The 25,035-nt window shown below is 60.1% G+C and overlaps 15 protein-coding genes across 15 annotated transcripts; 11 read left to right on the top strand and 4 right to left on the bottom strand.

The window, feature by feature from the left end:
• Positions 1-399: 399 nt before the first annotated feature.
• BDW47DRAFT_122207 (putative chromosome segregation protein (Pcs1)) lies at positions 400-2,158 on the top strand (the record flags this gene model as incomplete). The annotated part of the gene is made up of 3 exons (XM_024815797.1): positions 400-1,369; positions 1,448-1,882; positions 1,935-2,158. 3 exons carry the CDS (start codon positions 400-402, stop codon positions 2,156-2,158), a joined length of 1,629 nt encoding a protein of 542 aa, XP_024675766.1.
• Positions 2,159-2,335: 177 nt separating this feature from the next.
• On the bottom strand, positions 2,336-4,020 carry BDW47DRAFT_41385 (tRNA maturation protein LHP1). The gene is made up of 3 exons (XM_024818962.1): positions 3,989-4,020; positions 2,679-3,834; positions 2,336-2,605 (listed from the first exon to the last, which is right to left on the bottom strand). The coding sequence occupies exons 2-3, from the start codon at positions 3,713-3,715 to the stop codon at positions 2,491-2,493; spliced, it is 1,152 nt and encodes a 383-aa protein (XP_024675765.1). The 5' UTR covers positions 3,716-3,834; positions 3,989-4,020; the 3' UTR covers positions 2,336-2,490.
• On the top strand, positions 3,210-4,555 carry BDW47DRAFT_98511 (uncharacterized protein). Its single transcript, XM_024820653.1, has 2 exons — positions 3,210-3,834; positions 3,989-4,555. Exons 1-2 carry the CDS (start codon positions 3,790-3,792, stop codon positions 4,193-4,195), a joined length of 252 nt encoding a protein of 83 aa, XP_024675764.1. The 5' UTR covers positions 3,210-3,789; the 3' UTR covers positions 4,196-4,555.
• On the top strand, positions 4,323-5,144 carry rrg9 (mitochondrial ribosome assembly protein RRG9; the record flags this gene model as incomplete). The annotated part of the gene is made up of 1 exon (XM_024815796.1): positions 4,323-5,144. The coding sequence occupies one exon, from the start codon at positions 4,323-4,325 to the stop codon at positions 5,142-5,144; it is 822 nt and encodes a 273-aa protein (XP_024675763.1).
• Positions 5,145-5,394: 250 nt separating this feature from the next.
• BDW47DRAFT_98508 (hydroxyisourate hydrolase) lies at positions 5,395-6,148 on the top strand. Its single transcript, XM_024820652.1, has one exon. The coding sequence runs from the start codon at positions 5,415-5,417 to the stop codon at positions 5,994-5,996; it is 582 nt and encodes a 193-aa protein (XP_024675762.1). The 5' UTR covers positions 5,395-5,414; the 3' UTR covers positions 5,997-6,148.
• A 48-nt stretch (positions 6,149-6,196) lies between these two features.
• ptcA (type 2C protein phosphatase PTC6) lies at positions 6,197-8,334 on the bottom strand. The gene has a single exon (XM_024817516.1). It carries the CDS (start codon positions 7,984-7,986, stop codon positions 6,241-6,243), a length of 1,746 nt encoding a protein of 581 aa, XP_024675761.1. The 5' UTR covers positions 7,987-8,334; the 3' UTR covers positions 6,197-6,240.
• A 141-nt stretch (positions 8,335-8,475) lies between these two features.
• fen1 (multifunctional nuclease RAD27) lies at positions 8,476-10,304 on the top strand. Its single transcript, XM_024820651.1, has 3 exons — positions 8,476-8,536; positions 8,609-9,249; positions 9,317-10,304. Exons 2-3 carry the CDS (start codon positions 8,692-8,694, stop codon positions 9,836-9,838), a joined length of 1,080 nt encoding a protein of 359 aa, XP_024675760.1. The 5' UTR covers positions 8,476-8,536; positions 8,609-8,691; the 3' UTR covers positions 9,839-10,304.
• A 150-nt stretch (positions 10,305-10,454) lies between these two features.
• On the top strand, positions 10,455-11,941 carry fbp1 (fructose 1,6-bisphosphate 1-phosphatase). The gene is made up of 2 exons (XM_024820650.1): positions 10,455-10,840; positions 10,916-11,941. Exons 1-2 carry the CDS (start codon positions 10,716-10,718, stop codon positions 11,853-11,855), a joined length of 1,065 nt encoding a protein of 354 aa, XP_024675759.1. The 5' UTR covers positions 10,455-10,715; the 3' UTR covers positions 11,856-11,941.
• Positions 11,942-12,200: 259 nt separating this feature from the next.
• BDW47DRAFT_122200 (carboxymuconolactone decarboxylase family protein) lies at positions 12,201-12,830 on the top strand (the record flags this gene model as incomplete). Its single annotated transcript, XM_024815795.1, has 1 exon — positions 12,201-12,830. One exon carries the CDS (start codon positions 12,201-12,203, stop codon positions 12,828-12,830), a length of 630 nt encoding a protein of 209 aa, XP_024675758.1.
• Positions 12,494-14,432, bottom strand: BDW47DRAFT_98496 (elongation of very long chain fatty acids protein). Its single transcript, XM_024820649.1, has 2 exons — positions 13,694-14,432; positions 12,494-13,627 (listed from the first exon to the last, which is right to left on the bottom strand). Exons 1-2 carry the CDS (start codon positions 14,369-14,371, stop codon positions 13,232-13,234), a joined length of 1,074 nt encoding a protein of 357 aa, XP_024675757.1. The 5' UTR covers positions 14,372-14,432; the 3' UTR covers positions 12,494-13,231.
• A 543-nt stretch (positions 14,433-14,975) lies between these two features.
• On the top strand, positions 14,976-15,538 carry BDW47DRAFT_122198 (uncharacterized protein; the record flags this gene model as incomplete). The annotated part of the gene is made up of 3 exons (XM_024815794.1): positions 14,976-15,046; positions 15,190-15,211; positions 15,302-15,538. The coding sequence occupies 3 exons, from the start codon at positions 14,976-14,978 to the stop codon at positions 15,536-15,538; spliced, it is 330 nt and encodes a 109-aa protein (XP_024675756.1).
• An 887-nt stretch (positions 15,539-16,425) lies between these two features.
• On the top strand, positions 16,426-19,178 carry BDW47DRAFT_115035 (P-loop containing nucleoside triphosphate hydrolase protein; the record flags this gene model as incomplete). The annotated part of the gene is made up of 10 exons (XM_024814751.1): positions 16,426-16,498; positions 16,580-17,221; positions 17,272-17,356; positions 17,411-17,672; positions 17,730-18,040; positions 18,089-18,411; positions 18,465-18,650; positions 18,708-18,874; positions 18,927-19,045; positions 19,097-19,178. 10 exons carry the CDS (start codon positions 16,426-16,428, stop codon positions 19,176-19,178), a joined length of 2,250 nt encoding a protein of 749 aa, XP_024675755.1.
• Positions 19,179-19,713: 535 nt separating this feature from the next.
• On the top strand, positions 19,714-21,185 carry BDW47DRAFT_41288 (NAD(P)-binding protein). Its single transcript, XM_024818959.1, has 2 exons — positions 19,714-20,775; positions 20,828-21,185. The coding sequence occupies exons 1-2, from the start codon at positions 19,832-19,834 to the stop codon at positions 20,985-20,987; spliced, it is 1,104 nt and encodes a 367-aa protein (XP_024675754.1). The 5' UTR covers positions 19,714-19,831; the 3' UTR covers positions 20,988-21,185.
• On the bottom strand, positions 21,070-22,583 carry BDW47DRAFT_41293 (sialidase family protein). Its single transcript, XM_024818960.1, has one exon. The coding sequence runs from the start codon at positions 22,443-22,445 to the stop codon at positions 21,300-21,302; it is 1,146 nt and encodes a 381-aa protein (XP_024675753.1). The 5' UTR covers positions 22,446-22,583; the 3' UTR covers positions 21,070-21,299.
• A 557-nt stretch (positions 22,584-23,140) lies between these two features.
• Positions 23,141-24,910, top strand: BDW47DRAFT_98490 (FAD-binding oxidoreductase). Its single transcript, XM_024820648.1, has 2 exons — positions 23,141-24,796; positions 24,848-24,910. The coding sequence occupies exons 1-2, from the start codon at positions 23,189-23,191 to the stop codon at positions 24,878-24,880; spliced, it is 1,641 nt and encodes a 546-aa protein (XP_024675752.1). The 5' UTR covers positions 23,141-23,188; the 3' UTR covers positions 24,881-24,910.
• Positions 24,911-25,035: the final 125 nt, after the last annotated feature.

The following is a 25,035-nucleotide window of genomic DNA, read 5'->3' as shown; positions in this document are numbered from 1 at the left end:
AGATCACTCTTGGGCCTATCTGGTTGTATATTTATGTCAACATCGATGCGGGAAGCCTCCCACTCATGGAGATCGATGTCCGGATAAAGAAAGACGAGGAAGAGATGTGTAATAGCTTTATGAGCTTGTCAATTTGGATGTATAACAGATAAGAAAATGAACAGACGAGAAGAAGAAACGAGAAAGAAAAGAAGCGACGGAGTGAAGTGAAGTCGAAGTAGAAGAAGCACAAATGATGCAGCTGAATCAGCATGCACACGCCATGCACATTCTGGGCGGTCAACGGAGGCAGAATGCTGACATAAGCACTCACCGACGCGTCCCTGAGATCGCGATGGAAATGCCATCACGACGACCACCAAGACCAATGCGCCTGACCTCCCCTCAACCCACTCGACCATGCCCAAACGAAAAGCGAACGCTGCGGCCCCGGCCAGCTTCACGGGCTTGATCGGATCCGACGATGAAGACCCCATGATGCAGATTCCCGAGACACAGGAACCGCGCGATGTCGAGCGCCCCACGAAGAAACAACGCGGCCGTCCACGATCCAAGTCCGGCGATGGAAAGCCGTTGCCGGTACAGACGAAGCGCAGCTCTGTGGCGGCTGCCGCCCCGGAGGAACCGGAGCCGGTGTCGACCCGCCGGACGACGCGTCGGGGGAGGCCTAAGGGGAGTCGCAACTCGTCGCAAGCTGTCCCTGACGAGATCCCGGGGACTCAGGTCGAGCAGCTGGAAGATAACGGTGAGCATCCGCCGGCGGAGAGCGCTGCGGTGTCTCAGGATGAGCTCGACGCTCCGCAGAGAGGGGCGCAGTCGTCGTCCCGATCTGCGGCAGCGCCCGCGAAACCCAAGAGCGGGCGGGGTCGACGGAAGGGCAGCTCGGGGAAGCAAGTGACGGCTGACGGGGAGTTCGAATACACTCCGGCGGGGACGCGGCAGGTCAAACTGCCGGACCCGCGCAAGGAGACGGAGGAGAAGCCTAAGCGCTCGCGACGGGCGCCCGCCAAGAAAGTCCAGGAGGCACCGGTCCCCGCGGAGGAGGCGGAAGCGGCGCCGGAGGTTGTGGAAGAGACCATGATCGAGGAGGAGGAGGATGTACCGCCACCCCGCCGGTCGGTGTCGGCCTCCCCGACAAAGCGCAGACAGTCCATGCAGCGCCCGCCGTCGTACTCCCCGCTGAAACGGAAGGTCGGGACCGACGAGGAACGTTCCAACGGTGACCCGGAACTGCGACGCCGGCTCGGCGACCTGACTAAGAAGTTCGATGCGCTGGAGAATCGGTATCGGACCCTGAAGGAGATCGGGGTCGTCGAGGCCAACGCCAACGTGGACAAGCTGCGGAAACAGTGCGAGGCCATCTCCACCGGTATGTTCACGTTGAACCCTCCGTTCCATACTAGCCATGTCGTCTATTTGAGTCGTAAGACTTGACTAACCATCGCAGCCTCCAACAACCTGGTCGCTTCGCTGAAGAGCGAATTGGACGCGCAGAAGGCGCTGGGCCAACAGAGTCGGGGCCTACAGAAACAGCTAAAGCAGCGAGATGCCGAAGCCGCCCAATTCAGAACTGAGGCGGAAGAGGCCCAGGGCCAGTTGGCCTCGGCCCAGACCGAGGTCAAGGCCCTGCAGACCAAGCTGGCGGCGGCGCGCAACACGGCCGCCAGCATCGAGAACGCCGCCGCCAAGGCGCCTGGCAGCGCCGTCAAGGGCGGCAACAACCGGGCGGTCGCCGCGGTCAGCGCCGAGGCGGCGCAGGCGGCGACCGTCGCGCAGCTCAAGGAGGATCTCTACAGCGACCTGACGGGGTTGATCATCCGCGACGTGAAGCAGCGCGAGGCCGATTGCCTCTATGACTGCATCCAGACCGGCGTCAACGGCAGTAGGTCCCTCCCTCCCGGTGTTTTACCTTCCACCTACTCACGTTCACACAGCACTCCACTTCAAATTGCTCGTGCCGCACGTCTCGGCCGCCAACTTCGAGAATGCCGAATTCCAGTACCTCCCGCTGCTGGACGAGAGCCGCGATCGCGAGCTGGTGGACCTCCTACCCGAGTACCTAACGGTGGACATCACCTTTGTGCGGCAGCAGGCGTCGAAATTCTACACCCGCGTGATCGATGCGCTCACGAAGCGGCGTTCGAGCGCCGGCCACTGAGCACGCATTGGAGTCTTGGGATATTGCACTGGAGGCGTTGTCGTGTTGTATATATCAGTCTAGCCTGTTTTGAACTATTGTCCTTCTTCTCTTTCTGGTGTTTAAAATATCCAACAGTAGTGAGATCTACCCAGGTATAGCAGGTCTACTAGAGAAAGGCCAGTCTATTATTGCAGTGGAAAAACGCATCCGACCAAAACAGGAGCAAATAATTCATTCACGTGTACAACAACGCCGATCGGATCAATGATATCCGTGATAAATGTAGTTTTTTTCCCCCTCGCCGGGCATCCCCCGATGCCCATCCCATCTTCCGAGGTCGAAAAGCGAATCTATTCCTTCGCGTCCACCTTCTTAGCGGGGGGCTGCGCAGAGGACTCGTCGTCGCGGCTACGCTTCTGGCCGGATTCCGCGCTGTCGGTGGTGCTCTGCACGACGGGGACGCCACTGGATGGGTTAGTCTCATACACGGATGGATAAAAATGGGACAAGGTATTGAAAGGAAGGAAAAGGGACATACCGAGCATCCTTCTGCACGTCGCGGCGCTCACTCTGGCTGTCCTTCTGCTGGTCCTCGTTGCGACGCTGGCGCCAATCGCCCCCGTTGCGACCGCCACGACCCCGGCCGTGACCCCGGCCGCCACGACCGCGCCCACGACCGCGACCACCGCTGGGCCGGACACGGCCGGCCTCGATCTCCTTGACCTTCTCCTCGCAGTACTCCTTCTTGCTCTTGATGAGCAGGTCCTTGCCCTGCCACTGGGGCTTGGGGTCGAGGGCCAGGAAGGCCTGCTGCTTCTCCTCGGAGGCGAACTCGACGAAGACGCTGCCCTTGAAGAGCTTGTCGTGGGTGCGACGCAGACGGATGGCGTTGGTGGGGCCGTAGGGGGCGAAGAAGGCCTCGATGTCGAGCTGGGTGGTGGGGCCCTCCTCGCCGAAGCCCTTGGCGTAGATGCTGCGGCCCATGGCCTTGTCCTCGAAGACCTTGGCGACGCCGGGGTCGTGGGCCTCCTTGACGGTCTCGGGCAGCGGGGTCTTGCGGCGCACGGCGGTGTCGTTCTCGGTCAGCTCGACGGCGGCCGAGTCGCGGAGGGCGGCGACAATGGCGCTGCGGGGCTGGAAGCGACGCATGCGCTTGAAGGAGCACAGCAGCTCCAGAGCGACGGGGCGGTTGGCGCTGCCGCCAACCTGGGAGAGCAGGAACTTGTCCATGGGCAGGTTGGAGTCGGAGAAGTAGAACTCGACCTGCTTGCGGATCTCGACGGGGTCGTCGGTCTCCTGCTGGGAGCTGGGGTCAAAGCGCGCCTGGTTACGGCCCGCGCCCCGGCCGCGCTGCTGATTCTGCTCCTTCTGCTCCTCGGCCTTCTCCGACTTCTCCCCCAGCTGGGCGGCGGCCGCGACGATGCGCGCCTCGTCGGCGTCGGCGGAAGCTTCCTCCTTCTTCTCCTCCCCGTTGGCGGGGGCGCCGTTCTCTCCCTTCAAGTCCGCCAACACGTTCTGCACGTCCTGTTCGGCAGCGGCATTCCCCGCGGGGACCGTCTTCTGTTCTTCGGCCATCGTCGGTATCTTCGGAGCCGTCTGTCGCGACGGGTGATCGGTTCGGAGTGGGATTGCCGGGGGGGGATTGCGGGATGAACGTCGGAATCCTCAACTGTCAATTGTCACTGGGAATCAACCTGCGTCAGTCACTATCTGCGTCGATGTGAAGGAGGCGAGAATGAGAGGGGTAGAGAGGGCCGGACGGAGGATGCGGCTGGGATGACTCCATCCCGCCAAGGACCGTGAAGTCTCGAGCACCATCTAGGATGGGGAGAAGGCGTGCAAACCTACCAGAAATTCACGAACCAGACTGGACGATCGTCAGGGGAATTGATTCAGGCAAGAGATCGATCAGGAGAAAGAAGTTGGAGCGAAAGGAGAAAAGTTGGCGGGGAAGAAAAAAATCATTTTTATTTTTTATTTTCTATTTTTTGGTTTTCTTTTTTTTCAGGCTCCCCATTGCCGCCTCAGGCATATGCCGTCACGTGCGGCCCGTGATCTCATCTGGTTTTTTCTTCTCGTCGCGACTTTCCTTCTCCATCAAAAGTCTTTTGTTCCCTGGCATTTCGCTTTACCTATCGTGTGCACTGAGGACTTCCTCCGTGGGACATTCATCATCGTCGCTATGGCCCCTCCCTGTGCGTCGTCTGCCCGACTCGCCCTCCCGACCTTGCTGCGCCAGGTCTTTCGATCCACCTGGGCCCCAGACGCCGCCTGCCTGGATCGACGCCTCCTCGCGACACCCCTCTCACGTCGCCACTTTCACACATCCCGCGGCCTGGCAAGGCTATCCGGATCTCGGGACGACGTCGCCGGGCGCGACACGGCCTCCTCCAGCCCCGCGGATGCCGCGCCCGCCGATCGATCGTCCGCGGGCCCAACACCACGAGAACGCCGACGACCCAAGGCGTCGTCCCGGGACCGGGCCCCTCCGTCGCGGGAAGCACGGCCGGGACGGCCGCCGCAGCGAAAGCGCGAGGGGTGGCAGGTGCAGAAGGACGCGCTGAAGAACAAGTTCGGGGAAGGGTGGAGCCCGCAGAAGAAGCTGTCGCCGGACGCGCTGGACGGGATCCGGCAGCTGCACGCGGTGGCGCCCGACCGGTTTACGACGCCGGTGCTGGCGGAGCAGTTCAAAGTGTCACCTGAGGCGATCCGGCGCATCCTCAAGAGCAAGTGGCGGCCGTCTGGGGAGGAGGCCGAGGATCGGCGCCAGCGGTGGGACCGGCGTCATGAGCGCATCTGGGGACATATGGCGGAGTTGGGGCTGCGGCCGCACACCAAAAGTGCGACGCCATATACGGGGTCGCAGGCATTGTACGGGCCGGGGAAATCTAGGGGGGATTCGAGGGAGAGTTCGGAGGGGATGGATGAGTTCGACGGGGGAGAGAATGAGGGACGTGGACATGGGAATGAGGGACATGGAGGACATGGAAGACACGGGCTATAGGAGCGCTGTTGGGATGGGATTATTTGGCATGGGAGGATCATACTATGATGGACTATCGAATCTAATACTTCATACTGTTACTCTAATCAGACGGCGACGCCGCCAGTTGGCGGAGGGACATGACGCCCATCGGAATCCACCGATATAGAAATATATATCAGTCAGCGATCGCATCGGTGATCTCCGACACTCTCTACTTCTCCTTCATCTTCTTTCTCATATCCTCATTCCTCAAACATTCGTCTCTTCGTCCATTGAACCATTCAGTCAATGGACTCTTCCACTTCCCTCCGCACCGCCACCGACCGTCTCTCGCGTTACCAGAACTGGATCATTCCACCTCCATCTCCCGCATCAACCTCCCCCGCTTCAACAACCAGTTCAAACCCCAGCTCAACCACCAAACCACCCACCATGTCGCGCGATCCCATCACCTGTCACGTCCTCAACACCCTGACCGGCACTCCAGCCGCCAACCTCCCCGTCACCTTGACACGCGTCGTCCCATCCACCTCCACCACTCCCGCCCCGACCACCACCTACCACGCCACCACCAACGCCGACGGCCGCGTCGCCAACTGGACCCCCGCATCCGGGTCAGAAGGAACAACAGCCTCCGTCGCCGCCGTGCTGGCCGCACTCCCCGCCGACGCAGACCCCGTCACGCACTGGGCGGTGCGCTTCGACGTCGGCCCCTGGTACGCGGCTCAGGGCGTCGAGAGCTTCTGGCCCGATGTGGAGGTGCGCTTTACGGTTCGGGGGAGGGGGGTGGAGGGCCAGGATGGTTGGCGCCATTATCATGTGCCGGTGTTGTTGGGGCCGTGGAATTATTCGACTTATCGGGGGTCGTAGATCATAGTATCCAGGAAGGATGGATATGGGGGAGAGATGGATGGGTATCGGAGAAATGGGTGGGATGGGATGGATATAATAGGGAATGGGCATGGGATGAGAGGGAGACAGAGAATGTAGACTACGTACTCGGTGCGATAGGCTGTCGCACCATTCATGAACCGCCATAGGCACAATCAATGTACATTCCCACAGATGCGGGCTAATCAAAATGAATCTCTATGTACAATGGTGAGGAAGAGGATCACCGTCGTGACCGTCGGGGATCTGTCGCCTCCTGGCGGCGCCAGTCGCGAGTCTCCTTCGTCCCCAAACTACCAACGCCCCCCTCCTGTCGTCGTTCCCACCCGCCGAGTCGCACGACCAGGCAGGTCGCGTTGTCGCCCTCGCGACTCACTTCGGTAGCTAGATCAACCACCGCGCGGGCCCCCGCCTCGGGCGTCTTGGCCTCCTTGACGATGTCCACCACCTCCTGGTCCGACAGCGTGCCGCTGACCCCGTCCGACACCAGCACCAAAAAGGCGTACTCGGCCGGCGCCATCTCGATCCGTCGGATCTCCGGCTCCGCCGACACGCCGATGCGCTTCGACTGCACGTCGCCGAACGCCCGCGTGTTGGCCAGCCCGCTGATGCGCTCCTCGCCGAACGAGTCCGTCACGAACGTCGCCGCGTACCGCCGCAGGCGGGTCGCCTCCACCGGCGCCGACGGGTGATGGTCCGTCGTCAGCGCCACCGCCTCCCCCGTCACCGTCGAGCACAGCAGCATCCGCGTGTCGCCCACGTGTGACACCAGCAGGCTGGCCGCGCTGTCCGGGTGCCAGAAGGGCGTGGGCGTGGGCGTCGAGATCAGGGCGACGCTGGCCGTGCTGCCGCCCTTGAACCGACCCCGCGCCCCGTCGCCCGCCACGCGGGGGTGCCGTGGCCCGTAGAGGATCTGGTCCTGGGCGACGGGCCGGCCGACCTGGGCCAGCTCGTCGTCCGTCTGCCGGGCGGCCTGCGCCGCAACGAACTCCAAGTCGGCGCGCAGGAAGGCGTACTCGAGGATTTCCTCAATCGTCACGCCGTGCGTGCGGTCGGTGGCGCCAGACCCGGTGGCGGGGTCCGCGAGGTGGGCGAAGTGGGCGGGCACGTAGCGTCGGAAGTAGCCGCCCACGAGGGAGCGCCACCGCTGGACGAGCCGTCGCTCCAGCTCGGCCGCGCGCGCGGTGTTGCCGCCCTGGACAATGGGGCGGTCGCCTGTGCCGGGGCCCGAGTCCCGGAGGCAGGCGTCACGGGGGAGGCTGGACTGCAGTTCGACGGCGGCGGCAGTGTTCTGGATGTACTCGTGCAGCTGTTGCTGCAGGTAGGTGCTGCAGTCGGTGCCCCCGTGACCGTCGAAGATGCCAAAGTAGAACACCTGGGGGTCACCGCTGGCGCTGTCCGCCCCGCGGCCCTCGCCGGTCGACGCGTCGGACCGCCGGAGGGTCACGGAGGCGGGTGGCCGCTTGGCGAAGGCGGGGATGTCGAGGACGCCGGCCTGCCAGGTATCCTCATTGGTGGGCCGCGTGCCACGGGCGGTGGACGCGCCAAAGTGATGTTTCGCATTGCGCAGGGGGATGCGCACGACGGTGGTCTCGCGGTTGACCAGGGTCTGGAAGGTGGCCGGGGTGCGCGGGGTGTCCCCGGTGTGCGGGACGGAGTCGGCCCGCGGGAGTTTGTGGAACGAACTGAAGGCGCTCCGGGGGTCTGGGTGGAGCGAGGAGGAAGGAAGATGGGTGACAAAGTAATCGCGGAATTCCCGCCGACCACCGTGGAGGTCCGTCGGGGGCGGCGGACCGGGGGCGGGCGTGTTCGATTTGGTTGCGGCGGTCCGGACGGAGCAGACTATCCCGGGGGCGCGTATCAGCCCATGACCGTATCGCTGCGATCTCGATGGTTCCGTACACCTACCAAGATGGGCGACTCGGGCCCGGATGGGAACCGCGACTCGCGTGAGAGGCGTCCGACTCATAGAGGCCGGAGAGGCATTGGAGGGTGGGCGGACAGCAGACAGCGGAAGCGAGGGCGTTGCCGACCCGATTGGAAATCACGGCGACGCGACAGATTTAGAAGAGGCCCATGATGGGACGGAGTATAGAAATGAGAGAGTTGCGGAAGTCGAGGGAGTGCAGGGAGAGATGAGGTTGAAGGGAACGTCGAGAATATACTCCGTCGAGAGGAAGAAGGAGGAGAAGAAGTTGTGAAGTTGTTGGGAAGAAAGTTGAGCTGCATAACCTGCACAGCTGACTCAGGCCTGACTCAGCCGGTATTCGCGTCATCCTCGCGTTTCTCTCCACTGTCTCTCTTCTCTTGTCTCTCTTGTCTCGTCTTCTCTTCTCCAGGTATCTGTTGAATCAGATATATTACACGACATCATGGGTATCAAACGTGCGTCATAACTCTCCATCCCCCGCGGACGTCACTGATCATGCCTAGACCTGTTCCAGGTGATTTCCGAGAATGCCCCCGATGCGGTCAAGAACGGGGATATCAAGAACCACTTTGGTCGCAAGGTCGCCATTGTACGTGTGCCGTGGATGGAAGATTTGGAGGCTGTCATGCGAATGAGAGACTAACGAGAAGATGCGAGACAGGATGCGTACGTCTACACGAACCGAGAAGGACACCCCCCCTTCCCTCGCCGAGCGAAGATCTCCACTGACCCCCCACCAGGTCGATGAGTATCTACAGCTTCCTCATCGCCGTCCGGTCGGAAGGACAGCAGCTGATGAGTGAGTCGGGCGAGACCACCTCCCACCTGATGGGCATGTTCTACCGCACCCTACGCATGGTCGACAATGGCATCAAACCGCTCTACGTGTTCGACGGCGCCCCGCCCAAGCTCAAGTCCGGGGAGCTGGCCAAACGGTCGGCGCGTAAGAGCGAGGCCACCGAGGCCCACGAGGAGGCCAAGGAGACGGGCACGGCGGAGGATGTCGAGAAGTTCTCGCGGCGCACCGTGCGGGTCACCCGCGAGCACAACGCCGAGTGCAAGCGGCTACTGCAGTTGATGGGGGTGCCCTACATCGACGCGCCCACCGAGGCCGAGGCCCAGTGCGCCGTGCTGGCTCGCGCTGGCAAGGTCTACGCGGCCGCCTCGGAGGACATGGATACACTATGCTTCGACGCCCCCATCCTGCTACGGCACCTGACGTTCAGCGAGCAGCGCAAGGAGCCCATCCAGGAGATCCACCTGCCGCGGGCGTTGGAGGGGCTGGGTATGGATCGTTCACAGGTATGTCGGGCCGGATCCGGTGGTGCGGACTGGGGGGTGTATGGCTGACTGAGGAGACATCAAACAGTTCATCGACATGTGCATCCTTCTCGGCTGCGATTACCTCGAACCAATTCCCAAGGTGGGACCCAACACGGCGCTCAAACTGATCCGGGACCACGGGTCGCTGGAGGAGGTGGTGGCGGCCATCCAGAGCGACCCGAAGCAGAAGTACGTGCTGCCGACGGACTGGCCGTACCAGGACGCGCGGGAGCTGTTCCTCAACCCGGACGTGCGGGGGGCGGACGACCCGGCGTGCGACTTCAAATGGACGGCGCCGGACGTCGAGGGACTGGTGACATTCCTGGTGCAGGACAAGGGATTCAACGAGGACCGGGTGCGCAACGGGGCGGCGCGACTCCAGAAGACCCTGACGAGCGCGCAGCAGTCGCGACTGGAAGGATTCTTCCGGCCGGTGGCGCGGACCGACGCAGAGAAGGCATCGCTGAAGCGCAAACACGAGGAGAAACTGCAGGCGGAGAAGAAGCGCAAGAAGGATGAGGCCAAGGCGAAGAAGGAGGCCAAGGCGAAGCCCCGGGGGGCGGCGTAAGGAGAGGACGGACAGGCAGGACAGGCGTTGGTCTTTCTTTTTCTTTTTTATTCTCCATTTTTACCCTTCTATTCCTTTTTCTCCTCGTGATGCCCCCTCTTCCTCTCTTTCCCGTTGGAAATTGATAATCTGAATCGGGATCCCTCTTGGCGTCAGATTCTTCCGAGCTGGACGACCCTGCCACCCTGCCCAGCCGTCTCTAGCCGGACCCTACCATCTACGGCATCTTGGTCGTGTTTGATCTTGAGTCCGTTCGTGTCTGATACCAATCTATCTGGAGTGATATGATCCCATCGGGTGAAACCGGAGATGGACCGGGTCTGGCCCCGCCGCCTCAGGCAGGACCCCGCCTCAGGCCCTCCCCGCCTCAGGCATGACGAAACCAGTTGGCAGTCAGAAACCCTGAATTGAGGATCGACGACGAGGAAAATACCTAATAATGAGAATAATGGAACAATGGATTCGATCTGGTAAATGATATCATAAAACCCCATCCAAATCTAGAAAAAAAAAAAAGAGAAAAGAATGACAACACATGCGTCATCCGCCCTGACCGGTTTCCAGGGTGGAGCTGTTGGGTCACCTGCTTTGGGATCTCTTCTCCTCCTCATCTTTTCTCTCTTCGCTTCCTCTTCCTCTTCTGCTTTCTCCTCATCTTCGTTCTCCTCTTCATCACTGGAAAATATCCGGTTCTGTCAGCTTCCTGCTTTCTCCGTCACCCGAGGTTCTCTCCTGCATCGTCCCCGCCCCTCCATCGCCCCTCCATCGCCCCTAATCCCCGACGATCCCCTCCTGTCACCTCGTCTCCCCTCTCCTATCCACTTCTATCCACATCCCTAACGGTCAATTCACCCTCAATCCTATCTATCCCCTCACAATGTCGTCCTCTGGCAATGGTGCCCCGCCCGTGGGCCAGGAAAACATCAACACCGACATCGTCACCCTCACCCGCTTCCTCACGGAGGAGCAGACCAAGATCCCCGAGGCCACCGGAGACTTCACGTACGCGTCCCCCCTCCTGGATTCCCCTGGGGCCCCTCGTTCTCGTTAGGGCATGATAGATACTAACCGGTATAGTCTCCTCTGTCACGCCCTGCAGTTCGCCTTCAAGTCCATCGCCTACTACATCCGTCGGGCCTCCCTGATCAACCTCACCGGTCTGGCTGGTTCCTCCAACACCACCGGTGATGACCAGAAGAAGCTCGACGTCATCGGCAACGATGTCTTCCTCTCCGCCATGAAGGGCTCCGGCAAGTGCCGCATCCTCATCTCCGAGGAGGAGGAAGAGGCCATCGTCTTCGACGATGCCCCCTACGCTCGCTACGCCGTCGTCTGCGACCCCATCGACGGCTCCTCCAACCTGGACGCCGGAGTCTCGGTCGGCACCATCTTCGGCATCTTCAAGCTGCCCGACGAGTTGCTGGGCCCCAACAAGACCGTCACCGCCCAGGACGTCCTGCGACCCGGCACCGAGATGGTCGCCTCCGGTTTCACCATGTACGGCGCCTCCGCCCAGCTGGTCATCACCATGCGCAACGGCAGCGTCAACGGCTTCACCATGGAGAACTCCCTCGGCGAGTTCATCCTCACCCACCCCAACATGCGTCTGCCCGAGCAGCGCGCCATCTACTCCGTCAACGAGGGCAACAGCTCCTACTGGGAGGAGTGGACCCAGGCCTACTTCCACTCTCTCAAGTTCCCCCCCGGCGGCGGCAAGCCCTACAGCGCCCGCTACATCGGCAGCATGGTCGCCGATGCCTACCGCACCCTGCTTTACGGCGGTGTTTTCGCCTACCCCTCCGACTCCAAGAGCACCAAGGGCAAGCTGCGTATCCTGTACGAGTGCGCCCCCATGGCCATGCTGTTCGAGAACGCCGGCGGTCTGGCCGTCGATTCGCATATGAACCGTCTGCTCGAGGTCATGCCCGAGCACATCCACGACCGCAGCGGTGTCTACCTTGGCTCGCGCGGTGAGGTGCAAAAGGTCATCGACATGTACAATTCCCACAAGAAATAGATTCCCTTCCGGGCGCTCCCCTGCGCCTCCCTTTTGGTCATGAATTTTACGTGTATCTACTCAGAATGGAGATCTTCCCTTCCTGCCTCCTTTTCCTACTTCAATTCGATAGATGCCTGTAGCAACGCCGAAGGGTTTGCGGGGCACCCCGGTCTAGTCCATCACCGGCGTCCCGTCTGAATCCGGCTAAAGAAAACTCCCCCGGCAATGATCGGCTACCCGACCGACCGGTCCCCTGCCCCTCTCCACCCCTCATTCCCCACGGTATATCTAGTATCTACAACCCTCTCCCCGATCCTGGGTCCAGACCCCCGATACTCCCACCCAGTGATCTGTACATCCATCATGCGTCTCCCCTACGCCCCCCAGGAACCCCCCTCCGCGGACCCCGACACGGTCGCCATCTACCAGCGCATCGCCGAGCGCCGGCACCCCCGCCCCCTCATCCCGCTCGACCTCTCGCTGCTCCACGCGCCCCCCGTCGCCGACGGCTGGAACAGCTTCCTCGGCGCCATCCGCACACGCACCCAGGTCGACACCGGTCTCCTGGAAATGGCCGTCTGCCGCGTCGCCGTTCTCAACGGCGCCGTCTACGAGTGGAACTCCCACGCCCCGCTGGCCCTCAAGGGCGGCATCCCGCCCGCCGCCCTGCACGCTGTGCGCCATCTGGGCCCCACCGCCACTGGAGAGGACCTTGCCGGTGCTCGCGCCGCCCTCGATGCCGAGACCGCGCTGTCTACCGCCCAGCGTGCTGTCGTTCGCTACGTTGACGAGATGACCCAGACGGTGCGTGTCGCTGACGATACCTTTGCGGGCTTGCAGGCCGACGCCGGCCTCTCTGACCGTGAGATCGTTGAGTTGACTACTGGGATTGCCGGGTATAACTGCGTCAGTCGCGTGCTGGTGGCGTTGGATGTGGGGGAGAATAATGGGCGGGAGATGAAGAGTGTGGATGAGTTAGTGGCGGCGCTGTGATTTATGTCCTTCTTGTTCTTATTCTTGTTTTCGTTCTTCATCTTCTTCTGCGACGAAGATCACCGACAACCTATGAGATATGATGCACGCCCATGATCCACTTGGTGCGGGACAATAAATGAACCTGATGAGTTTGAGGACGCCTGTGCCGGTCCAAGATGTGTAGAGAAGATCCACATCTGCAACATGAGAACAACACCACTGTACTCTACTTGGCCGGAGCAGACGGCCGTCACATCAATTGAAGTGCTCACTCGCGATCCAGCAGGCTTAGGTTTGAACCGCCTCTCTGCCTTTACCTCTACTTCTACGTCTCGTTGTCTCATAGGCTTGTTCCTCTCCCCACACTGACACTGAAAATGATATTTCGATTGATCCTGCTGTTTTATAAGAAGTGAGACTCACAGCGTCTTCGTCTTGTGTCTCTGCAAGTACGTCTGCCGGAAGAACCCCACAAAGAGGAGCATCAGAACGCAAACGTACAGGAATCCTCCCCAAAAGACGAGAATATCCCCCCGGTTCTTGAGACAGGTGACAGTGCGGTACTGCGGGACCAGATCGTCCCCACCTGCCCCTGACGGCGAGCCGCGGGTGGTGTTGGCCGCCCGCGGGGAGGTGGACGGCGAGTCCTGGTCTGGTTGCCGGTCCATCCGCAGCGGGACATCGTACTGGATAAAGACGAAGGCTAAAGAGAACAGGAGCCCGACGCCAAACTGGCCGATCTGGATTACCGTCAGTCCAGCCTTCATCGGACTGGAGATGTGTATGCGGAAGGCCGAGAGCGTGTAATAAGAGTACTGTGGGACGGTGGGATCAGCCGAGAGGACGCCGGGAAGCCGGACGAGGATCAGGGACGGACTTACCACCAGCGTGTGGACCGTAGAATTTAACAGAAGACCAATGAAGCTCGCTTGCAGGACGTATCGGACGCTGGCCCAGCCGCAGAGCAGAACGCCCAGATGGTGATACACATGCAGCCTCGTGGCACGCTTCCCCTTGGCGAGGATGATCATTGTGTCGAGCATCTCGTATGCTTTGGAGAGGTAGAACGTCCAGGCGACGTAAACCCCCGCCGTCCAGGGCCCTTCAACCTCCGACTGGCCGCTAGCCGTCCGAAAATGGTGTCCACCGCAGATGCGATCCACCGTCCGCAGTGTGTACAGCGGATCCTGTCGGTCGACTCGGCTGGACCAAAGGAGGGTCCAGATGCTGACGCAGGCCCACAGCGAGTACAGTGTCAGGGCAATGTTGTGCAGGTAAACAAACCTTCGGAAGCCCCGCGTGCGACTGATTGCCCACGGTTGGCTCTGCCGCGCCTGATTGTGGCGATTGAGAAACATCGTGGCCACCGCATACGCGGCGATGATGACAATGGGGAACCTCGCGTCCATCGTCGCCTGGAAAAGCCACGTCGGAATCCATGTCGAATCGATCCACCCGAACCGTATCCGGGGACAAGGGGGATATCGCAGGGTATCCTGGCGCAAGAGCTTCGAGAAAGAGGCCCGGCGGAAATAGACGGTTGGCGGGTGGGACGACATGGCGCAAAGACAGGGCAGAGGGCCAGCAGAGAGTGCTTCCACTCCACGACGGGCAATTGTCTACTTCTATATTCAAGAGCTTGGCAGGGGGGGACGGAGGGAGGCAGAAAAAATCAGAGATCAGTCATGAAATGCGACGGGGTTCTGCAAGGAGGGTCCGACATGGAAATATGACCAGTCAGATGGGGCCACCACGTCGTCGACTCACCTACCATCTGCAAGGGAGGGAGGGTTTGTGTGGAAGATGTTCAGGACCGTCTGGGATCCTGGCTTGGGATCCGGCCAACTCGCGGCGTTATGATCCGCGCAACAGCCCAATAGAACCGCAACGGAAGTCGGTGGCCCATATCTGACATGGTGATGCCGATCCACGAGACTGTAATCCACGCCTAAAACGCCCTCGCATAAGATTTGACGCGGAGGTTGGTTCGGGGGAATGGCTGGTACTCCGGTCATGGTCGGGAGGGGTCTGCGCTTCGCTATACTGGGGATACTTAAAGGTCGAGTTGATCTCATGCTGGCCCCTACCTCAAACAATCCGTTGCGAATGCGGTTTCCAGAGCTCCATTGAGCAGAGAAACCCAGATACCCAGATCGTTGATTCATGGCTGGCCTCCAATTGTTTCCCGTCCTCGCCCATGCCATCGATGCATCGATGTCGAGAGCGCTCTTTGCGTGAGCATCTTCCACGTTCTGGGCATCAATGCGCTCTTATTCGTCCCGGCCCGCTGGGGGGCATGCTTCCTTGTCGCTTTGGGTCACACGGGCAGCGGAGTGGCCGTGACAGCTGGTTAGTAGTAGGACGGACTGGGCCCCAGGCGCCCCGGGGATCCAGGCCGGGTGAACTCCCACTAAACCGTGCCCTCTGGTATAGGATATTATCGTCTGTGGGGTCACCGAGTGTATACTGCTTGCCGGCCGCTGAGATAGGGTCTCGCGTTCCTGGCCACCGCGGCCGTCCAGAAGGACATCATCTGGTGGGTGCGACACCACTGCGCCCACCACCGCTATCTCGACACCCCGCAAGATCCCTACGACGCATCCAAGGGATTCCTCTGGTCCCACATCGGCGGGGTCTACCGCCACTTCTCCCACGCTCACCATCTGCTACAGAGGATGTCGGTAGCCGTGCTCTTTGGGGACGGTCAAGGGGAAAAGACGGCGTGATTTGGTTGAAGTGCGGTGTTGGACTGGTATGGCCAGAGTATGGCAAGTGGGGTCGACTTCCAAGACCAGATATAACGTGTTTGATTAAGTACAAGACACAAATGAATCAATCCATGAGTAAAACCCAAGATGAATCTGTCTATTGTCGCGAAGAAGAATGGGACGTAGTCAAACGACGGAGCAAGTGCGGCGCCTGATGTTTTTTTTTATACTGTTCTATTTTTTCCACTTCATTTCTTCACTCTGTCGACGACATCAACCGGCTGGACAGGTTGCCGGGACCAATAAATTCTCCCCAACATGGAATCTTCCAAGTTGAATGGCATGGGTGAGCACTGCTGGCATCGGAGGATACCACAACGGGTAGTGCAACGACAGGGAGGCTTCGATGGTGAAACCCACCTCTGAAATGGGTAGCCGATAGCTCAAACCGTCCCTCACAGTGGCATATGTCAGATAGATGCGTTTCTTGCATCTCCCCACATGACAGATCCGACGGTGGATGAGCTCGGACAGACATCGGTTTCTCCAACTCATCGATCCAATACAAACACATCATCGGGGCGGCGCGATAGGTCCAACTGATCGACCCATCAGGTCGGGTCAAGTGGATGACCCCCTTGAGTCGACGCGAGTCCGCGTGGCAGAATGACACGCCTTGCATTGCTCCAGATTAAAGCAGGGATCGCGACGATTGGAATGTTGATTGTTGATCGGTCGGAGCAGGACGTCTCAAGCAACAGGCGAATGATTGGATCTCTGTGAACTAGATTCAAACGCATCGTTCGCCACGCAGTTGAGAAGACGGCTGGGAACCGGTGAACGGGTGCCTCGATCCTCGAATTTCGTGTCGACATTGGGCTCTCGGCGTGGAAGATTGCGCGAACATGGCGTCGTGTGCCTCCGGTGGTGATCCAATCCCTCTCACACTACAGGATATCTGCTTGGATGGCTTCTACTGTTCGTTCGCCTCCTCTCTTCTTTCTCATCTGCTGCAGTGTACTGGAGCGCTGTCTTACTGACGATGTATGTCTACTGCAGGTCCGAATAACACGGCCAATCACCCCCCGCAACTATGTCCTCCGACGCCGGAGTGTTTGTTAAACAAGCTACAGATGGAACACAATGTGTGCCCATCATCCCAGGGCATTTACGAGCCGTCCGCCTGCCAGGCGGGCCACTATTGCCCCCCCGGGGGTCGGGAGCAGATCCGGTGTCCCGCCGGGCATTACTGTCCGTTGGGCGCGAGAAGGCCGGTGCAGTGTCTCGCCCTGTCGTATTGTCCCGAGGGCAGCGGTCGGGAGGTGCCGTTTCTCGGGATCTTGTGCTGCGCTTTGATCGACTTGGCGCTGGTTATTCTCACCGTGTGGCCGCGTCTGAGAAAGCGGGTTTCGCGTCGGCCGTGGAGGGAAAAGTCGGATGCACGGGTCGAGACCGGGCTGGAGATGCAATCTGCTGGCCTTCTGAGTGGAGCATACCTTTGCGGTTTGGAGGGAGATGGAACGGACTGTGATGACGCTGATGATCAATATGACGAGAGGTCAAGCGCCGGGCTGCAGATCGAGTTCAGAGACGTGATCGTTCGCAATCCACAGACGGGGGGCACCATTCTGGACGGCGTCAGCGGTGTTGCGGCGCAGGCCTCCCTCCTTGGGGTCCTAGGTCCCTCAGGATCGGGGAAGAGTGAGTGACACGGATCCTCTAAAGATGGCCCTTGCTCACACCACTCGCAGCTACCTTGGTCCATGTGCTGACCGGCCGCGTCAAGGCGACGTCGGCATCAGTGCTCTGGGATGGGGTCGAGCAAGACCTGACCCAGTAGGTTCCACGATCGATCCACGCCGGATAACATGACTGACCTGAGATACCTAGGCCCCGGGCCACTCGCGGTCTCGTCAAGTTTGTGGCCCAAGATGATGTGGTCCACCCGAACCTCACTGTCTGGGAGAATGTCCTTCACTCGGCCCGGATTCACCTGGGAGGATCCCGGACGAACCGGGAGATCGCCCGCCACACGCAGCGGGTCATCGACCGCCTGCAACTGACGGGGGTTCGGAATAGCATCGTCGGGGATGGCCACCGGCGGGGCGTCTCGGGAGGCGAACGCAAACGGGTCAGTATCGCACTGGAACTGGTGGCCTCCCCCGCGGTCTTAATCCTCGACGAACCCACCTCGGGACTCGACGCGCAGGCGGCCTTGTCGATCATCCAGCTCCTGAAGCGGCTGACCACCAAGGGCATCACGGTAATCTGTGTCATCCATCAGCCGCGCGTTGAGATCTTCGAGTCTCTCGATGCGATCCTCGTCTTGCAGTCGGGCCGCTCCCTGTACTCCGGTCCCGCGCAGGGAATCCAACCCCATTTCGAACACCTGGGCTACGAGTTCGACCCCCGACACAATCCAGCGGATGTCATCTTGGACATCGCCGCCGGCCAGCTCCAGCCCCAGATCGCTCGACCCGCGAAGTCTGCGACGGGCGGCGACCTGCCGAAAGTCGCCCAGTGCGAGACGCTCCCCCATGGGGCCCCCCGACCCCCCTCGACGGACAGAGGGCCCCAGCGGCTGGGCCCGGGTCGCATGGCGCCCTGGCATCGACAGGTCGTCTTCTGTTTCCAGCGGGATGTGAAGCAGCAGGCCCGACGACTCGATCTCTTCTGGACAGAAATCGCCGCGGGCGCGGTGACCGGATTGCTGTTAGGGCTCGCGGCGTCCGAGGTTCGCGGCCAGCTCTTCCAGGGGATGTATCACCCCCCGTTTCATTTCCTTTCGAGCGCGGTGAATTACTTCTCCATGCCCAATGTAGCCATGTTCAGCTGCTTCTGCATCGCATTTTCCAGCGCCGCACCGAGTGTGGCGGTCTTCGGGGAAGAAGGTGACAACCATTCGGCTGCCGAACCGACGTGATTGCAAGCTAATCCGACGCAGCTATCCTCGCGAACCGAGAATCGAAGGCGGGGCACTCCGAGAGTGCGTATTTTATGGCCAAGGTTCTATCGAGCCTGCTCCGGATGGCACTGTGCGCTCTTCACCATACCTCGGCTTACGTGGTGCTGGGCACACCGGCGGTTCCCTTTGGCGTCCTGCTTGGTCTTAACTATGTCTTCTTCTACTGTGGGTGGTTGTCTTTCCCCAATCCCACTTCTCTCCGTATTCACACGAAGATCCTAGGTATCTATGGCATCGGAGCCTTGATCGTCTCCCTGACGAGCCGTGAAGCCGCCCCCCTGGTTTGTTTGATGAGCACACTCATTGTCTCCGTCTTATCCGGCTGCCAGCCCCGTCTGGCCTCGGCAAGACGCTGGCATCTGACCTGGTTGTGGTACATGCTACCAGGGGTAAGACATCCATCGACAGGCGCAACTGTGGTTCCTCGCTGATCAGGTACAGACGTGGTATGCAGAGGCCTATATCAGCGTGCACATCACCCCGCTGGCCTATCTGTACGACACCCAGGCGGCAGCGCAGTACATGGGGTACACGTTCGGTCGACTGGGGCTCGATGTGGGGTACGTGCTTTCTCCGGTCATATTGCGAGGACCTTTACTGACATATGATAGAGTTGCGTTATTGATCGGAACGGCATATCGGATGCTAGGCTGCCTGTTGATAACCCTCCGGGCTCGAACCGGATGGTGGTAGCAGCTGACGCGCGATCAGACCTCATTATCCTGGCCACTGGCGAGAATGGATTATATAGGATCTGTAGAGATCGGCTCGTCAATCCTGTGATGCAAGGAGTACACTGCATTGATCCGCTAGACGTGATTCGCGATGACTGTAGAGTATTGGGAATGGGAGCGCCGGAAATTGGAATCCACATGTAAATTCGATTTGGCGATAGACTGCAATATAACCGATGATAGGGCTAGGTAGACACCTTGGCCATGCGATGCCCGGCCAAATTGAACTACAAATTAAGCTATAGATTTCCATGGATCTTTCGCTCACCAGCTGCTCATGACTCAATGCGCAAGGGAAGGATCATCTTAGAACTAGGAGGGATGAGACGTGTATCATGCAGAGAACTGGTAGGGGTGTATCACAGCAAGGGGTGACGGGTTGATGTTACTTCCCAGCTTGTCCGTGCGTTTGGACAGGTTTGATAGCCCTTGTCCAAACCATTCCTCAGAAGACTGGTTACTCTATGATGGAGAACTGACAGGCGAGAAACAATCCAGACACTTCGGCATAAGGCTCTGCCGATTGACATCCCGATTCACTGTGAAGCCTTCTGCTCGTCCACCAAAGCCACCGCCTAAAGATAGTCTGACCTACTTCCACCAATCCAAGAGATGGACTCGGCACTCCAGCTGCTATCGCTTGGTCTCCGGAATGGAAAGACTCTCACCTTGGACAGCAATGGACCGGTTCCAACGATCTGGAGAGCCATGATCTCCCATTCCCAGCCCATCCCCCCAACAGAGCTCGAATGGCTACGTGACAAGACGACACTGGTGACCGGCGCCACGTCTGGCTGCGGTTTGGAGTTAGCCAAGATCCTTGCCCAGTACAGCGCGCGCCTGATCATCACCGCACGCAATGAAGAGCGGGGCCAGAGCGCGCTCGCTGAAATTCAAAATGCCCAAGGAACGAATCGTCCCGCCCAGATCGACGTATGGCAGCTGGACATGGCATCGTTTGACTCCATCCGGGAATTCATCCAGCGGGTCTCGCTCTTGGAGGCGTTGGATTTCGCAGTGCTAAATGCTGGGGTCTTGTCACCGCAGTTCTCCCGCTCGCCGGCGTCATGGGAAATGCACCTCCAGGTCAACTACCTGGGCCAGTGCGCATTAATCCTCTCACTCCTGCCGGTGCTCCAGAGCCAGAGCCAGAAGCGTACGACCCCTGCACGCGTTCTGAATGTCACTTCCGAGGCCCATCTGTGGGAAAGCATGCCGCTCACCACGAACCCCGCCCAGGCGATCAGCGAATTCAACGACGAGGCGGCACTGGGCTTCCATCAGCGCTACCGTCGGTCGAAGCTGCTCAGCATGATGTGGACGCACACTCTGGCATCGGCATGGAAGGACACCGACTCGGTGGTCATCGGTACCGCAACGCCTGGTCTCTGCCAGACACCCATCTACCGTCAAATTACCTCGAGCTGGATCGCGGACGCGTTGATTCGCTGGTTTCTCAAGACCTCAACCCATGGAGCTTGGGATTATGTGCGGGCTCTCATTGTCCCGGCGTCGGAATACCACGATCAATTCTTCTATGACGGGTGTCCAGCCGAGTGTGTCCCCCCTTCTGGATCCTGCATTCATGGTCTGCTAACGATGCTGCAGCCCCGCCGATAGCGTCCGTTCCGAGGAGTACCGTGCATGGAGGGCCGATCTGTTCCGATATACGGTGGAGCTCGTGGAGCGGGAGATACCTGTGCCACAGGAGACACGGGCGTGGTTAGCGGTGATACTTGAGTCGACGCGGGACGCTGATATCAAGTAACCGAGCGTCCAACTTGACGAGTGTGGAAGACCGTTTCTTGGATCCAACATCTGGTCTATGTTACATGTGCAGACCTACATCACAGCCTCATCCTCTGACGCCATTCCATACTACCCGCTACAAGAAATTTAGTCCGCAGTGAGATGGATTATAACACGGGAACCAGTGGAGGTCAGTTCGACGCGAACAAGGCTACTACACGCGTAGATAATGATTAAGAAAATGTAATTGATGCGGTTGAGATGTCGTTTGTACGATCATGATAGAACGCCATGTCCCGTCTTATGAATCCCTCTTCAGATATCCTCACCCTCAACCTGACTGTTCCTGTTGCATGTTCAGGGTGATCGCCTTCGCCTTGGGGGCGCCTCCACACTCGTATGTCCCCAGAAGGGTATGGCCGTCGACAGCCTGGATGCCCGGCCAGTGGCTAGCCTCGGGGCAGAGGACGGTGGGCCGTGTCCAGAAGATGCGACCATCCTGCGGGGGCCCGCCAAACAGCACCTTGATGGAGGCGTTGTGGTGCCAGTGCGGGTTGGGCCAATCCTCATCCGTCATGAAGACAACGGCCAGGGAGCCGTCAGCGAAGGTAGCGATGCCCGGGGAGCCGGCGTGGCGGCCAGACTTGTGCGAGCGGTAGACCTCGTGGCGCCAGCCCCAGGTCTGGCCGTCGTCGTAGGAGAGCATACCCTCGATGCTGAAGGCGCGGTGGGTCGTAGTCTCGAAGACGAGAACGAGCACTTCGCGGCCCCGATCGTGCGCCACCGCGACGCTCGTCATGCCATCGCGGTAGTTGTCGCGCTCGCCGCCCAGACACTGCGGCGGGGTCCACGTAGCGCCGCCGTCGAACGACCGCACCAGCATGGTGCACTGGTTTTCGGGCGCGAACTCCTCCGAGTAGTAGAGTTGCACCTCGCCCTGGTGGCCCATGCGCATGAAGGGCTCCCAGATGCCCATGGGCGGCTTCTTCTCGGCCGCCTGCGACAGGTAGGACCAGTTCCGCCCGCCGTCCGTCGAGCGGCAGACGGTGATGCGGAATTGGGTGAAGCCGCCGCCGGGCTTCATGTCGTGGTTGCGGAAGGCCGCCAGCACCGTGCCGGGCGCGATCTCCAGCAGGAACAGGTTGTCGCAGTCGCCCGCGGCCCGGGTGACCTCGCCCCAGGGCTCGAAGGTGCGGCCGCCGTCGGTGCTACGCGTCACCCGGAGCAGGCGTTGGTTGCCCTCGAAGCGGGTGAAGGACCCGAGGAGGCTGCCGTCGCTCATGCGGGCCAGTCGTGCGTATGTGCCGTTGGGGATGGCGGCCAGCAGGCGCTCATCGTTTTCGATGACGCGATTCCCGGGTAGGCGGGCTCCATGGTCTGTTGGCGGTTGCTGCGGCGGTGGCTGGGTCGCCGGGGGGTGGTGTGGGTGGTCAATCCCGAAGGTCTTTAAGATCTTTTGTCCTAGTTTTCCCGGCATGATGGTGGTGGAGGTAGTATCAAAAACGGAGGAGTTCCTTTACGAGGAGCAACCGGTCAGATATGGTGGTTGATCGCGGGGCACTGCATGGATGATGTCGATCCAGGCCGGGATGTGCATGACGTCATCACGGAACGTGGTTGCCTGCGCCGACGCATGCGGCGTGGCGTGGATGCTCTGGGTCTGGGCGTGGAGCGGTGTGACAAGGTCTGGATGTCTGGTAGGGTTTTGGCTCCAAAGAAGGGCTGATAGCGTTGATATGTGTCCTGCAGATATCTAGTTCAATCTTGTTATAGTCGTGATGTCGAGCTGAACAGTGCGGTAGATGGGAGAGTGCTGGAGAAGGGCGAACGGCGGGCTGTCGGATGAGAATAAACTAGAAAAGAGAGAATAGGGACCAAGTAATCATCCTGACCAGCGATTGATCGTCATGAAGGATCATGAAGGTTTCTTGAAGCGTTTCATGACTTCATCGTGAGCCCTGCAGCAAGTAGAACAAACAGAACAGACACAACAAATAGAACACACAGAACGAACTAGACAAACTAGACAAACAGACAAAACAGACAAACAGCACAAACAGCGAAAATATGCGCACATCACGTGACTTAAATCCGCCGTCCCCGACAGCCAATCAGAGCCCGTCCGCGATCGGCCTGATCTTCACGGTCACTTGAGTCCACTTCGACCCGGTGGATTCCATCTGGGAACTTCCAATCCACTTCCCAAGACACAATCTCACCATGTCCTCCTCAAGGAGCCTTGCCGTCGCCCTAAGACGGGCTCGGGTGCCCCGTCCCCGTACGTTCGGACCGGCAATGGTCCCCCACCGGCCGTCGGGAGGGGCCGAAGCCGCCAGACGGTCCTTCAGCGTGGCGTCCACCGTCTATGCGCCGAAGGAGGTGAAATACACCACCGACTCCTATCCCAATATCCAGCGGAACCCCAAGTTTGCCGAGATCACCGCCGACGACGTGAAGTTCTTCCAGGACCGGCTGGGCGCCCCGTCCGCCGTGATCGACGGCGTCACGACCGACGCAACCGACGACATCGAGCCCTTCAATGGCGACTGGATGCGCAAGTACCGGGGCCACACGCGCCTGGTCCTGAAGCCGCGGTCGAAGGAGGAGGTCAGCGAGGTGATGAAATACTGCAATGAGCGGAAGTTGGCCGTCGTGCCGCAGGGCGGCAACACCGGCTTGGTGGGCGGATCCGTGCCCGTATTCGACGAGATCGTCCTCAACCTGTCGCGCATGAACCAGGTCCGCTCGTTCGACGATGCGTCGGGTGTCCTGGTGGCCGACGCCGGCGTGATCCTCGAGGTGGCCGACCAGCATGTCGCCCAGCACGATCACCTGTTCCCGCTGGACCTGGGCGCCAAGGGGTCCTGCCATATCGGCGGCAATGTCGCCACCAACGCCGGCGGCCTGCGTCTGCTGCGCTACGGCAGTCTGCACGGCAGTGTGCTAGGTCTCGAGGCGGTCCTGCCTGACGGGACCATCGTCGACGCCCTGTCGACCCTGCGGAAGAACAACACCGGCTACGACCTGAAGCAACTCTTCATCGGCGCCGAAGGCACCCTCGGCGTCATCACGGGCGTGTCGATCCTGTGCCCGCCGCGCCCTAAGGCGGTCAACGTCGCCTACTTTGGCCTCGAGAGCTACGACCAGGTCCGCCAGGCCTTCAAGCTCGCCAAGGGCCAGCTGTCGGAGATCCTGTCCGCCTTCGAGCTCATGGACGGCCGCAGCCAACAGCTCGTGCACCAGTCCACCGGCAACAACTACCCGCTGGAGGGCGAGTACCCCTTCTACTGCGTGGTCGAGACCAGCGGGTCGAACCCCGACCACGACATGGCCAAGCTGGAGGCCTTCCTCGAGCACATCATGAGCGAGGGCATCGTGGCGGACGGCGTGCTGGCCCAGGACGAGACCCAGTTCCAGGCTATCTGGCGCTGGCGTGAAGGCATCACCGAGGCGCTCAGCCACCTGGGCGGCACCTACAAGTACGACGTCTCCATCCCGCTGCCGGAGCTGTACCAGCTGGTCGACGACTGCCGCGAGCGGCTCACCAAGCTCGGCTTCGTCGGCGACGACGAGTCGCACCCCGTCCGCGCGGTCGTCGGCTACGGCCACATGGGCGACTCCAACTTGCACCTGAACATCGCTGTGCGGCAGTACAACAAGGAGGTAGAGAAGGCCATCGAGCCCTGGGTGTACGAGTGGATCCAGAAGCGGAACGGCAGCATCAGCGCCGAGCACGGCCTGGGTCTGGCCAAGAAGGAGTTCATCGGGTACAGCCAAAATGATACGATGGTGAAGCTCATGAAGCAGTTGAAGGATCTGTACGATCCGGTGAGTCTTCTCTCCTTACCCCTCCTGTTTGACGTGACTAACAGACCGCAGAACGGGATCATGAACCCATACAAGTACATTTAACGGATCAGCGTGTTTAGATACAATACCATATGTGAATATTGAAGTCATCTTATCCCCTTCTTTCTATAAACATGTCCCCGATGCATCCTTTCCATCTTGTTGTGTATATCCCACTGCTTCCCCTCTGCGCAAGCCTATGTGCTAATTTGGCCTGG

Source organism: Aspergillus candidus (assembly GCF_002847045.1).
Source record: "Aspergillus candidus strain CBS 102.13 unplaced genomic scaffold BDW47scaffold_3, whole genome shotgun sequence".
Lineage (NCBI taxonomy): Eukaryota > Fungi > Ascomycota > Eurotiomycetes > Eurotiales > Aspergillaceae > Aspergillus > Aspergillus candidus.
This window is presented reverse-complemented; position numbering and strand designations above follow the sequence as displayed.